The sequence below is a fragment of the Miscanthus floridulus genome, chromosome 15, assembly GCF_019320115.1.
Source record: "Miscanthus floridulus cultivar M001 chromosome 15, ASM1932011v1, whole genome shotgun sequence".
Classification (NCBI taxonomy): Eukaryota; Viridiplantae; Streptophyta; class Magnoliopsida; order Poales; family Poaceae; genus Miscanthus; species Miscanthus floridulus.
Genome location: NC_089594.1, coordinates 7,904,897 through 7,918,361, shown reverse-complemented (window position 1 = coordinate 7,918,361; position 13,465 = coordinate 7,904,897). Strand labels below are relative to the sequence as shown.

Below are 13,465 nucleotides of genomic sequence, written 5' to 3'. Positions count from 1 at the left end.
TAAAAAACTAGAAGCCAGCACCGGGTGACAAGTGGGCCCAATTTATTTATTCCTCAAACAGTGGCTTATCGAAGGGATTATTAATGAATTTTATTAACTGTATACAAATATTTTCTTGGTTTAGAGTAAGGAAGTTGTTTCGATGCGTGGATTATATCTCGTAGGATTTGCTTGCTTTTCCCTGTTGCCAAACTGGCAAACTGCCACGTCCGAGAAGACAGAAGCGAAGCAAAGACCCCAGTCCAATTCAGCGGGCTGGCGGCCCAGCCCATTCCAGATGCACGGCCCACCGTTTCCTTCCTTCCCCAGGGCCCTTGCGGCGGCGTAGGGTTCCTTGCCGCCTCCCACGCTCTTCGTCGTGCGCTTCCCGCGAAACGCCAACCAAATCCTCCATCCCCCAAAAATCCCCCCTTCCACAGAAGGAGAAATCCTTCCCGCGGGCGGCGGCGGAGTAATTCGCCGAGTAGGTTGGTGGGTTCTCCCGATCCGCGCCCGCGGTCCCCACTTTCCACCAGGTGAGCCGCGAGCGGGAGCATGGCGCCGCTGTCGTGGCGGCACCACACCCTGCTGCAGGCGCTGCTGCACCGCGGCCCCCTCTCCGAGCGCGACTTCCACGCCGTCTTCGCCGGCGTCTCCGGCAAGGACCCCGGTACGCCGTCTGCTTTGCTCTCCTCTCGTCGTCTCTCGGTCTTTTCTCTGTACGCGGGACGCCATAGCCCAACAAGTGCTCGACGAAATGCACGCCTTTATTGATGGGCGGTGGGCGCTGATCAGAGCTACAGGTGCACGCAGCAGCACCTGGAGGCTGGAGAGCTTACACTGCAAGCTAAGCTGCACCCCCATGCCCATCCCTTCCCGCCATTCCCCCTGCTTCTCTCCTTCCAGCGTAAGCCAAAGCTTTTGAGCAGATTATATGGCAATCCCATCGATTCCCCGCCGCTCGCACCTCTGCCTCGCACTCGACTCGCCCGTCAACCTCCCTCCGCCCAACCTCCCGCTTCTTGCCGCGCCGCCGCTACTCCTCCGCTTCTGCGCTGCTCCCCTTCCTGGCTTCCTCTTCGCCTCCTTCTCCGTCCTCCTCTGCTGCGCCCCTATCCCATTCATCTGCTACTCCATCCTCATCACCTTCAGCAGCAATGGCGCCTCTCTCGTGGCGGCAGCGGCACCACACCCTGCTGCAGGCGCTGCTCTCCCGCGGCCCTCTTCCCGAGCCTGACTTCCAAGCGCTGTTCGCTGCTGTCTCCGACAGGGACCCCGGTACCTACCTATGCCACGATGCTTGCAACTCTCCCCGCTGTATAGCTCTAATCTTTCTCCATCTCATCTGTTCCATGGAATGATTCTCTTTTCTTGAACTTATTACTGTAGCTGTGTGGTGGTAGTAGTAATACATTTGTTCGGAATGTTGTGTACATCTCTATACTTTTCTGGAATCCATTTTGTATCTCTATTTGTCTATTACAGATCTTCTGTTTGTCAGGGAAAAGAGTGCTAGTTTGGTCTCCGTCTGATTTTTTCAGGCAAATGCTGCTGTATACAAAACCTGATGCTGCTTGTATTCCCTTTTCTCTTTCTTTGCCTCAAAAAAAGTTTACCTTTCTGAATATTGATAGCATCTTGTGTAGGCATTCTTTTTCCTTTTCTTTGTTGGCCTAAGTCATCATTCTTATTTAAGTTGGCCTCTTCTTGACTTGCTCGTGCTCCTCACACTATAAATTCGTTTACAAGTGAATGCTGTATCTTGAACAAACAATTTAGGGCCCGTTCGGTTGGGGCCATTCCTGGCCGGAACATATCCCGGTGATGCATGGCCATATAAAATACAGTAGTATTCCTGGCCGGATCCGTTCCAGGAGTTGAATACGTGAAAACCGAACGTGCCCTTAGTGGAAATTTGTGTCTGATCCAGCAGTAGCTACACTTACTTTCTCACCTAAGGTAGATCTATAAAATTTTTACCATTTGTTTGCTGATCACCCGAGCCAGTCAGAATCACTTCAAACTTCAAAGTTTAGCTAAAAAAACAGTGAATTCAAAGTTGCATTATATGATTGTCTGAAAATGGTCTTGATTCCACATGGGATTTGAATCACTCAGCCCAACTGATGTCTTGTTGCCTGCTTGGCTGAATCATATATTTAGCACCGGTTTTATAGAAGAGTCGATAGCCTAGGGGCTGCAAGCTTCACTTGATTCATTTGGCCAAATGTCTACTCTCCAATCACTTATTTCATATCATGACTTGCAGCCACTCATCAACAACTGTTCAATGATACACTTCTCAAGATCAATAAGGACCTCGCCTATTTGCAGTTCGAGTTGCGGGCATGCATAAACCAATATGATGGTATGGTTTATTACGGAGTTGTTAATAACATTGTTGATGAAGAATCTAAGCTCGGAACAAAGTATTCTGTGCCCCAGATTGCATTCTACAAGGGACTGGTATGCGATACGTGGCCTTGCATACCTCAGTCTGACACTACATATGTTGTGTTGACCTTCCGCATGTATTGATGTATGTAATGTAATGATTACTGTGGCAGTTAGAAGCAATAGTTCAGGAAGCTGGAACTGATGGGAGCATAACCAGTATCGACGCTCTCAATGTCCGGCTTGACAACCAGGTTTGCTGTACAGTAATTCTGGCAACATGATTTTTTTGGTTTTCATGTATCAACATGTACTAATTGGCCATGTGCTTAGTGTCGCTCATAATACTTATGACTTACAAGCATTTAAGTGAGCATATTATAGTTTCATATATTTTGCAGTTATCATGTCATCAACGGTATCACCTTTTGGTATTTCTGTGGCATGGCATAGCAGTACTGTTAGATCTACTGATTGACAGTTTAATCTCGATTGCAATGTGGCATCATGAATTATTGACTGTTCTGTTCCCAGGTTGTAATTGTAGACGGTTCAGAGGACAGCCAATCTCGCCTTCCTAGTTCCATAAAGAACTTCTCACTGAGCCAGAAAGAGAAAACTCTTGATGAACTGATACGGGATCGTTGGTTGTCATACACCTCCACAGGCAAGATTGGTCTGGGCACCAGATCATTTCTTGATCTCCGAAGCTGGTTCCGTGGTAATGATATCCCATCTTGTGTTGTCTGCAACGAAGCTTGTATAAAGGTACTGATATGTGATGATTCTATGATTTTCAGTTGCGTTGTCTTGCCCTTAATGTTGTTCCATATAACCTGCTAGTATTATTTATGTTACACAACAGGCATCAAGTTGTCTAAATGAGGGATGCAATGTTAGAATTCATGAGTACTGCTTGAAGAAGAAATTTTCACAAAGAAAGGTACTTGCCTAAATCATAGTTCACACTGCTAACTCATGTTGATGGTAAAGTCATGGTTTGCTAATATTTCTGCATATGTAGGCTTCAAGAGCTTGTCCTAGTTGTGGTACTGAATGGCCCTGTCAGGACGGTGAAGCTGATGGCGATGATGATGTGAATGAACCTGGGGAAGATCAAGTCTCATCAGCCAATCGTTCCTCGAGGAAGAAGCGCAAGAGAGTCAAAGCTGAACTAGTGGAAGAAAATAACAATGCAGGCCCATCAACGGAGGTGCCTAGGAGGACCTTGAGAAGTGCTAAAGCCGAAGCAGTCGAGGCTGCTCAAGAGGCGTCTTCTCCTGGAGCTTCGCAGCCAGGCAGGGGTTGCAAAAGAAGGAAGAAGTAGTGATGATGAGGCTAAGGAATGATAGCGAGAGAGAGATTGCAAAGGCTCTCTTTTGCCATGTAGATACCGTAGATGTTCTGGTATCTGGTGGTAATAGATGGTCCTTTTCAAGTGAGAGGGCTGCAGCTTCTAGTTCTGGTGTAACATATAACCTAAAGTTGCTCTTGCTACAGACTCGTAGAGGTTATTATTTATCTTGTGAGTTGTGATAGTATCATTCAATCTAGACTTGTTTGGTAGTGGAGAACATCTTGGAGCACTGAAAAGCTTGAGGGCATGGGATACTGTTGCTTGCATTGTTGATTCTGGATTGAGGCATGGTGTTTTGATCGAGTCTTGAGTCTTGGTGGATCAAGAGAGCGTAATCAGAGTCTTGGCGTGGCTCTTTGGTGCTCCAAAGTAGATTAGGGGGTAGTGACACCATGTGGAAAATTTAGTTGTCTGTTGTCCATCTTTTCAAGTACTGCATTTCCATTCTTGTACTTGTTTTGTGCTTTGATCTTTGTTTGGTTGCAAGAAATTTTTTTGTGACAAGTAGGATTTAATCTCCATGCTAGTGTGTTCTTAGTCAAAGGCCTTTGACTAAGTAATATTTTGTTAGTGTGCCCGGACTTAGACTTAGTTTGTTGGCCCTAAGTGTAAGGAAAATGGACCCTAGGCCTATTTAATTTTGATTTTGGTGTTTGATGATCAACACAATCAAATTAGATTAATGAATTTTTAAGTAATTGTTTTGTAGTTCAATAGGGTGCAAGACGTGACTTGGACGAAGGCGACATGATGATCATACGATCAACACCATAAGCAAGACCCTAAAAGTACAAGAGAAGACCCAAGATATCAAGCAAAGTTCAAGCACGAAGATAGGAACCAAGCAGGATACAAGATCGCAAAGAAACGAGCTTCATAGAGGTGATCGGACGCGGTCCTTATAGTGACCGGACGCGTCCGATCAAGATGCTCGGCAATGGCAGGCGTCAGCAGCAGCGACCGGACGCTGAGGATTCAAGTGACCCGACGCGACGATGACACTGTTTACTATCGCGACAACAGCTCAGCACTGACTGGACGTTGGAGGGTGATCGACCGGACGTAGGAACTGCAGCGTCCGATCGAGTCTAGAGAGGTTCCAGAGCGGCGCTAGCGCGACCGAACGTGTCCGATCGTCAGTGACCGAATGAGTCCGGTCACTGTCGATCGGACGCGTCCGGTCGCGCTAGCGCCGCTCTGGAACCTCTCTAGACTCGATCGGACGCTGTAGTTCCTACGTCCGGTCGATCACCCTCTAGCGTCCGGTCAGTGCTGAGTTATTGTCGCGATAGTGAGCAGTGTCATCGTCGCATCCGGTCACTTGAATCCTCAGCGTCCGGTCGCTGCTGCTGACGCCTGTCGTTGCCGTGCATCTTGATCGAACGTGTCCGGTCGCTATAAAGACCGCGTTCGGTCACCTCTGTGAAGCTCGCTTCTTCGCGATCTTGCGTCCGGCTTGGTTCCTATCTTCGTGCTTGGATTTTGCTTGATATCTTAAGTCTTCTCTTGTGCTTCTAGGGTCTTGCTTATGATGTTGATCGTGGGATCATTATGTTGCCTTCATCCAAGTCACGTCTTGCACCCTATTGAACTATAAAACAATTATTTGCAAATTTATTAGTCCAATTTGGTTGCGTTGGTTATCAAACACCATAATCCAAAGTAAATGGGCCTAGGGTCCATTTTTCTTACACTAAGGACAAGCCCTAGTGTGATCTGTGCAGTCTTAGGACCAAAAAAAATCAAGGGATGAGTCTAATCACACATATTAAGGTTTGTTCTTTAAAACTTTTAGAGCCCAGTTCTCTTCACCCCTCTTGTGCCATTTGGTCCTTTTAGAGGATCTCCTTGCAAACAGAGTTCAGCAGGTGCGTTATCACTCACCTGTCTCGCTGACTAAACTCAATCTATTGTACTGTCAATAGGCCGAGTCCGCTGATGTAGCATTGACAGTAGGACCCTAGAACAGAAGCTAGCAATTGGTAAATCTATTCATATTTAACAGAGTCATGAAAACATGTTATGATCGCGGAAGCACGGGCAATCGACTAAGGGTGTGTTTGGTTGAGCTGTGGCTGTGGGAAAAAGCTGCTGTGGGCTGTGAGCTGTGGGAAAGCTGCCGTGGGCTGTGAGCTGTAGAAAAGCTGAAAGATGTTTAGTTAAACAAGTATAAAATATACCTTCTATCTTTATCTCTCTTGAAACAACTATGAAAGAGCTTTTTATTCCACCAATTTCGAAAAGCAGAAAGCCAAAAGCTAAAGGCAGGCTCAAACTAGCTTTCAAAAATGTAATACGAAAAAGCAACTGCTTCTGAAAAAGCAGTCTCCAAAAGCAGCCCCTTTGGTTGGGCTTTTGGCTTTTTTGGCCAAAAACCAAAGCCAAAAGCCCAACGAAACGGACCCTAAATAGCCGATGCAAACATAGCATGCAGTCAGAGGCTATGTTTGACCATAAGCTAACTTGTCAATTGATAATTTCCGATCTATAGTGCTAACAGTGGGGGTCGACCGGATCGATGGCAGCCATAATAACAGTTCTAGACTAAATTTCATCAACTAACAAGCATACTTAAGATCAAACATGCTTTGACCACATGCTATCTTCGATCAAGATTAGAATAAAATGACTAATCTAGCCGAAACCATCGTCAAAATGAGATCTAGGCGAGATAAAGCAACAAGACGATAGTTTGATAAGATATAAAGACGATCCATTTCAATCTTAATCAGGTAAGGGATGATGTTGTTATAAATAGTAAAAATACCAATTATAACAAGATCGATAATTAGCAAATCTACTATAACAACAAGGAAACCCTACTAGTCTTAATAGATTTAACCGATATCTAATTCGTATCAAGATTTGTAAGAGGTCGTCCGGACCGATGCAGCCTTACAAATATTGATAAGAATCGATAAATAACTTGTATCAGGAATTGCAAGAGGTCGGCCGAACCGATGCGGCCTTACAATTACTAATAAAAGTCGATAACTAACTTATACCAAAGCTTACAAGAGGTCGGCCGGACCGATGCAGCCTTATAAACAAAAGTATAAGTTGTGACGGTACTCACAAACAAACCGGAGGTCGGCCGAACCGATATCGCCTTACTTGCCCGAAGAACTCACCGAGATCTACTCTACTCCTACTCCTAGGGTTGGCGTAAGCCGAAAAGTAAAGGTGCAAGTTTTGTGTTTGATCGAAGGATGTCCATTACAATAGCCGGGGTTAAATATTTATACCCTAGGCTCGATTATGAATCCTGGTCGAACAAGACCAATTACAAAATCTAAAAAAGAAGACAAAACATCCTAAATTAAGATAACTTGGACCACAATCTTTCCTTTCTATGAAGTCCATCGTGTCTTCTCGCTTCTGATAACCGCCATCTTCCACAGGTAGAGCCCACTCTCAAGATGACGATGTCATGAAATTAAGCCGATTTCAATAGTGTCTCAGCCAGCCGATTTCACATACATTTTGACTTTCCCCAATAAATCTTGAAATCTGGAGTCCTAGTATCGATCCAAATTTTGGTGTCAACAACTTTAAAATTGTTTTTGCAACAAGCCATTCGTCATGAAGTTGACTAAGTTAACAACATGACGAGAGGTACTTTCAAAATAAAATGGTTTGTGGAAAATAAATTTGATTGAATTTTAGCCGCATTTGAACTCAATGTGACACCACGTGACATTGATGTCCCATGGTGAAGCCGGTGAAGGACAGTCGGAAGAAAGATGTCCCGAAAGCGTCCACCGCTTTCCACCACCGTTGCCAATCAAGCAACGACAATGGATCTAAGCGTCCATTGGGATCGGTAAGTTGCCACATAGGCGTAGATTCAATCCCTCGTTGATAGTGGCGTCCTATCACTCTAATCGCTTTCTGGATGGAAGTCCTCACAAGGAGAGATGTTCCCCTCCCCCAAATGTATATTTGGGTCCCTAAATAATTTTAAATAATAAAGCTATTAACTATAAAGCTTTAGATTTTATCGGGCTCTATAATTTTGATATACAATTTATCTTTATCCGAGTTTATTTAGAAAAGCTATAAGTTTAATTGTTCGGTGGCTAATTCCAAAGTAAGTGAATCGCCTCTGAAACCGATTTAAGAGTGGTTGACTAAGTCAACAGTTCCTAGAAATGACCCTTTTTAGGATGGTTGAGATAAGAAATCGTTCCTGAAAGAATGATTTTTAGGTCAATTGTTTTATGTAAATAGTCCCTAATGGGATAAGGCCATCCCACCCCAGCTAGATAGTTTAAGGTATACCATAGATCAAATATTTTTCTCCTGCCTTATTCTTGCTAGACATAATTCCTTGCTATATATCTGGTACCCGGTCTTTAGTAACCAAATCTTCTAACTAAAGTAAGGAGCACATCCACCTGTAACACAAGTCCGAGTCTCGTCCTCTGTTTAGACGTAAGAAAAAGTATCTGCAACCAAATCTATTCACATCATTGAATGTTTGGAAGAGCTCCGGCAATACTAGATCAGCTAAAAACAATTTCACTCTATGAATTCTTAGTGAAACACCTAGCTCCATATATAATCTAGCTCCATCAAAATTTAGATCTAAGGACTAAATCCATAAATTTCATAGAGCTTCTAAAAAATATGATAAAACACTTTTTTTTACCTCTCCTGGAGTGAAAAAGGGTTTTTTGGATTGCTGCCATTACAATTTTGTAAGTTTGGAGAAACGTCATTACTATTCGTCTATTTGGAAACCTACCATTACAATTCTTCTTCACCTTGAATCGTGCCATTTTCTACGTATTCGACAGCGTCTGGCCCACGTGCAGGTGACTAAAGGTCAATTTATTCTCATATGTCCCAAAATACCCCTGCTGCTTCTCTCTCCCTCCGGTCACTGACACGCAGGCCCCAAAGGTCATCTTCTTCTTCCTCCTCTCCTCATCTTCCTTGCTGAGCAGCAGCCACCGACAATGGGCGAGCTGGCGAGCAGCCGCGGCCATGCCTCGCGCTCGCGCCCCTCCAACTCGTGCGCACGGCTGCGCCGCGTCGCGTCGCATCACCAACCATCTCAGAGCCGCAGGCGTCACAGAGGCGGCCGTGGGTGGTGAGCTCGACGACGTGCGCTTGCTCTATGGCTCCGTCTTGAGCGCATGGTAGCGGCGAGCGGGGCAGGCCGGCGGGATTCGTCGGGCCTACGGCCCCGGGACCTGCAGCGGCCGACCAGCGATGGCCCGAGCGCTGGGAGCGGGACCCGTGTGCGCGTCGCGTATGGCGCGGTGGAACAGAGGCGGTGTGCGGCGGCGAGGGCGTCGCGAAGACGGCGACGGCCGGTTGTCTCCGGCGGCAAAAGCTCAAGCGAGCACGCGTCCGGAAGAGAAGAAGGGGGCGGGCCTAGGGGCGTTGGTAGTGCTAGTAGCGGCGGTGGGGGTAGCCGAGAACAATGGTGACAAGCTCGGCTTTAAGCTCGCGACCATGGCACCAACGCGCAGCAGCGGAGAGGGTGAGGGAGCGCCCAACAAGGACCCATGTGAAAGCATCTAGGCCCCTAAGTGGATTTCGGTGATTAATGTCAATACAAGATTACTATGACTAACGTGTGTTTCGCAGAGGCAATTAAGTTAGGTCATGGTAATAGAGATCGATTGGGCAATCGAGGTTGTCATGCCCCTACGATGGAAATCGTTTCGGTTTTCAAAGGATGGACGACAAGGTTAAGGATAACTAGTTCTAAGTGTCAATTGAAGTTGGAGAGACACTTAGAGTAGTTTAGGACTTTGTTTTTTCCTTTGGCCGTACTATGAAGGGGGGTATGAACGGGTAGCTTGACCTAGTTGAGTCTAGTGAGTTAGGTGTGGTGCACACTTGTGAAAACTAGCTCTAGGTAGCTCCTATGAATGCCTAAAATCCTTTGGAGCAAACTTCATTCACATATGATCGAAAGTTGAAAGTGAATGGAGGGTCAAATACTGACCGGACGCTGGCTCCGGTGCGACCGGACGCTGGCCGTAGGGTCCGGTCAGTTGATTTGACTGTGAAGAACAAGTCTGGTGTGACCGGACGCTGGAAGGTCGTGTGACCGGACGCTGAGGGCTAGCGTCCGGTCGACTCCAGTAAGGGTCCAGACTTGAGAAAGTGCGACCGGACGCGTCCGGTCGTTTACAATAAGCATCCAAGAGCGACCGAACGTGTCCGGTCGGTACTGACCGGACCCTGACAGCGTCCGGTCATCACTTGAAAATTGTTCGCGGGTTGAACTGACCGAAGCGTCCGGTCAAAACGATCGGAGCGTCCGGTCACCCCGCAGAAGCTCATAACGGTTCGTTTTTCAGGCTGCCTTATAAATAGAAGCTCCACTCGTGAGTGGAGCTACTTTTGCTCATTCCAACAGCTGAGAAACACGTTTGTGAGTGCCAAGAAGAGCAAGGTTGTAGTGAGGTGTTTGTGATTTGAGAATCCAAGAGTGAAACCTCATTAGTGAATCAAGAGTAGACAAGTGTGCATCCATCTTCTCATTAGGCTTCGCGTGGTCAAGTGAGAGTTCGTGCTTGTTACTCTTAGTGATCGCCATCACCTAGACGGCTTGGTGGTGATTGGGAGTTTGGTGTTCACCCGGCGGAGCTTGTGGGTGACCCAACTCAAGTTGTGAGCGGCTTTGGGTGATTCGCCGCGACGGAGTGTCGAAGAATCAACCCGTAGAGAGCACTTGATCCTTGCGCGGATCAAGGGGAAGCTACACCCTTGCGCGGGTGCTCCAACGAGGACTAGTGGGGAGTGGCGACTCTCCGATACCTCGGCAAAACATCGCCGCGTTCCCTTTCTCTCCCTATTTACTTTGAGCACTTACTTTGAGTATTTACTTTGAGCAATTCAATACTTGTTTTACATTCATAGAATTGCTATGCTAGAGTAAGTTTGGAACATAGGGTGCAAGTCATTTGTGCGTTGATTTGATAGAAACACTTTTCTAGGCACAAGGGGTTAATTGGGCTATCCGTAGGATTTGATTATTGCAAGAAAATTTAGAATTAGCCCAATTCACCCCCCCTCTTGGGCATCTTGATCCTTTCAATTGGTATCAGAGCTTCATGCTCATGTTTTTAAGCCTAACCGCTTAGAGCAAGATGTCTCACGAGGATGGACCTCCTCCTATCTTCGAGGGGGATGATTTTCCATATTGAAAAATTCGCATGGAGGCTTACCTAGAAGCTCTAGATGTTGGAATTCTTAGAGCCGCCTCTCAAGGGTTCCCAACACCTAAGAATGCCGCACAACTTCAAGGCAATGAAGTAAACTATGAAAAATGGAATGCAAAGGCTCGCAACATCATCTTTAGAGGCCTTTGCAAAGATGTGTTTAATCGTGTAAGGAACCACAAAGACGCCCATGCACTATGGTCGGACGTTTGTGTGCTCCATGAGGGAACCAAGAGTGAGCGTGAGGAACGCTATCATCTTGTGATTAAAAAGCTAAATTCTTTTGAGATGCTTCCCAAAGAAAGTGCTAATGAAATGTATTCTCGTTTAAATGTACTTGTAGAGGAAGTCAATGGGCTTGGACTTACTCAAATGTCACCATCCGACGTTGTGAGAAAGATCTTGAGTGTCCTCCCCATTGACAAATATGGGCACATTGTGACCGTGCTACATCAAGGTGATCTTTCCGCCGCTACACCGACACAAATCTTGGGAAAGATCAATGCTCATGAGATGTACATGCACATCACGCCACAAGATGGCTCATCCTCTACAAAGAAGAAAGAGAAGGACTTAGCATTCAAAGCTAGCCAAGATAAGGGCAAGGCAAGACTTGAGTATGAGAGCTCAAGTGATGAAGATGATGAAGAAAGTCTTGCTCTCATGGTGAAGAAGACCGCCAAGATGCTAAAGAAGCTAAACAAGAGTGGCATCAAATTTGACGGCAAGAAGAAGAAGTTCTTCACTAGCTCAAGAAGAAAGCCAATCTCTGAGATGGATTGCTACAATTGTGGCGAACTTGGTCACCTAGCTCATCAATGCACAAAGCCCAAGAAAGACAAGTTCAAGAACAAGGGCAAGAAAGATGATTCAAGTGATGAAGATGAAAAGAAAAAGAACAAGCCATACAAGAAGAGAGAAGGCAAAAAGAGAGACTTCTACAAGAAGAAGAAGAGTGGCAAGGCCTATATTGTCGGTGATTGGCTCACGGACATTGATTCATCAAGTGGATCATTCGATGATGAGAGTGACAATGAGAAGGTGGCCGCCATTGCTATTGATCTTGCATCCTCACCGCCACCATCGCCATCATCCTCTACACACCTATGCCTTATGGCCAAGGGTGAATGCAAGGTAACTAAGAGTGATGATAGTAGTGATGATGAGCAAGCTAGTGATGATGATAGTGATAGCGATGATGATTCACCCACATATGATGATCTTGTCAAAATATTAAGAAAATACACTAAGATAATTAGAAAGAGTAGAGCTACAAATGAAAAACTTGATGCTAAAAATGATTCACTCTTAGCTAAGTGTGATACATTAGAAAAGGCAAATGATGATCTCAAAGAAACAAATGATTCTATATCATCCAAACTTAAGGAGCTCAAATCTTCTAAGAAAGAGCTTAAAGATAAACATGATAAACTTGAGTGGGTGCACAATGAGCTTATCACTAGTCACAACAAGCTAAAAGATGAATATACAACTCTAAAGATCAATTATGATACCCTTGTTATTGCACAAGAATTCTTACCAAATGAGCCACATGATGCTACTAACCATGTTGTTAAGATTGATATAGCTACCTCATGTGATGATTTAATTGATGAGAGCATTGAGCATGGATCTAGTAGCAAAGGCAAGCAAGTGGTTGAGTGCAATGACTATGATGAGTATGTCAAGCTCAAGAGTGACCATGAGAAGCTCATGAAAGATCTTGAAGAGATGAAAAGTCACAACACCATTGTGCTAGAAACTCTTGATCATGACAAAGAGTTGATCTTTGAGAATGAGAAGCTCAAAGAAGAAAACAAGAAACTCAAGGAAGAGAAGAACAATGATATTCTTAAGGAAGAGAACAAGAAGCTCAAGATGGAGAAAGAGCATCTCAAGGTGGGATTGAGCAAGTTTGCTAGAGGCAAGCATCTCCAAAGTGAGCTACTCATGAATACCGTCATGAAGATGGATAGAAGTGGTATTGGATATATGGCAAGTATAGAGAAGAAGAAGGCTCAAGCTCAACACCAACAATCAAAGCCAAAGCTAAAGCCAAAGAGATGTTTTGAGTGTGGACAAGAAGGCCACTTTGCTCATGAGTGTCAAACTCCACCACCATAACCCTTGCCCAAGCATGCTAGACCCTTTGCTTTCAATGCTCACTACATGCTTAGAAAATATTCTAGTGGAAAGATGAAAGTCATGTTCTTAGGACCCCCCAACAAGAGTAGGCCTAAGAAGATTTGGGTGGCTAAGTCACTTGTTGAGAAGGTGAAGGGCCCTCAACAAGTTTGGATCCCTAAAGCTTGAATCTCTTGTGTGTAGGTGAACTACAAGACCGGTGGAAGTCATTGGATTATTGATAGTGGTTGCACTCAACATATGACCGGTGATCCTCGTATGTTCACCTCACTAGATGAAGAGGTAGATGGACAAGAGAAAATAACTTTTGGAGATAATTCAAAGGGCAAGGTTAAAGGGTTGGGCAAAGTGGCAATATCAAATGATCATTCCATCTCCAATGTGCTCTATGTTGCCTCATTGAGTT

General features: G+C 45.3%; 1 protein-coding gene across 1 annotated transcript; it reads left to right on the top strand.

Moving 5' to 3' along the window:
- Window positions 1–355: 355 nt before the first annotated feature.
- Window positions 356–4,045, top strand: LOC136508927 (uncharacterized). Its single transcript, XM_066503705.1, has 6 exons — window positions 356–649; window positions 2,249–2,445; window positions 2,547–2,627; window positions 2,908–3,141; window positions 3,239–3,316; window positions 3,398–4,045. Exons 1-6 carry the CDS (start codon window positions 535–537, stop codon window positions 3,698–3,700), a joined length of 1,008 nt encoding a protein of 335 aa, XP_066359802.1. The 5' UTR covers window positions 356–534; the 3' UTR covers window positions 3,701–4,045.
- Window positions 4,046–13,465: the final 9,420 nt, after the last annotated feature.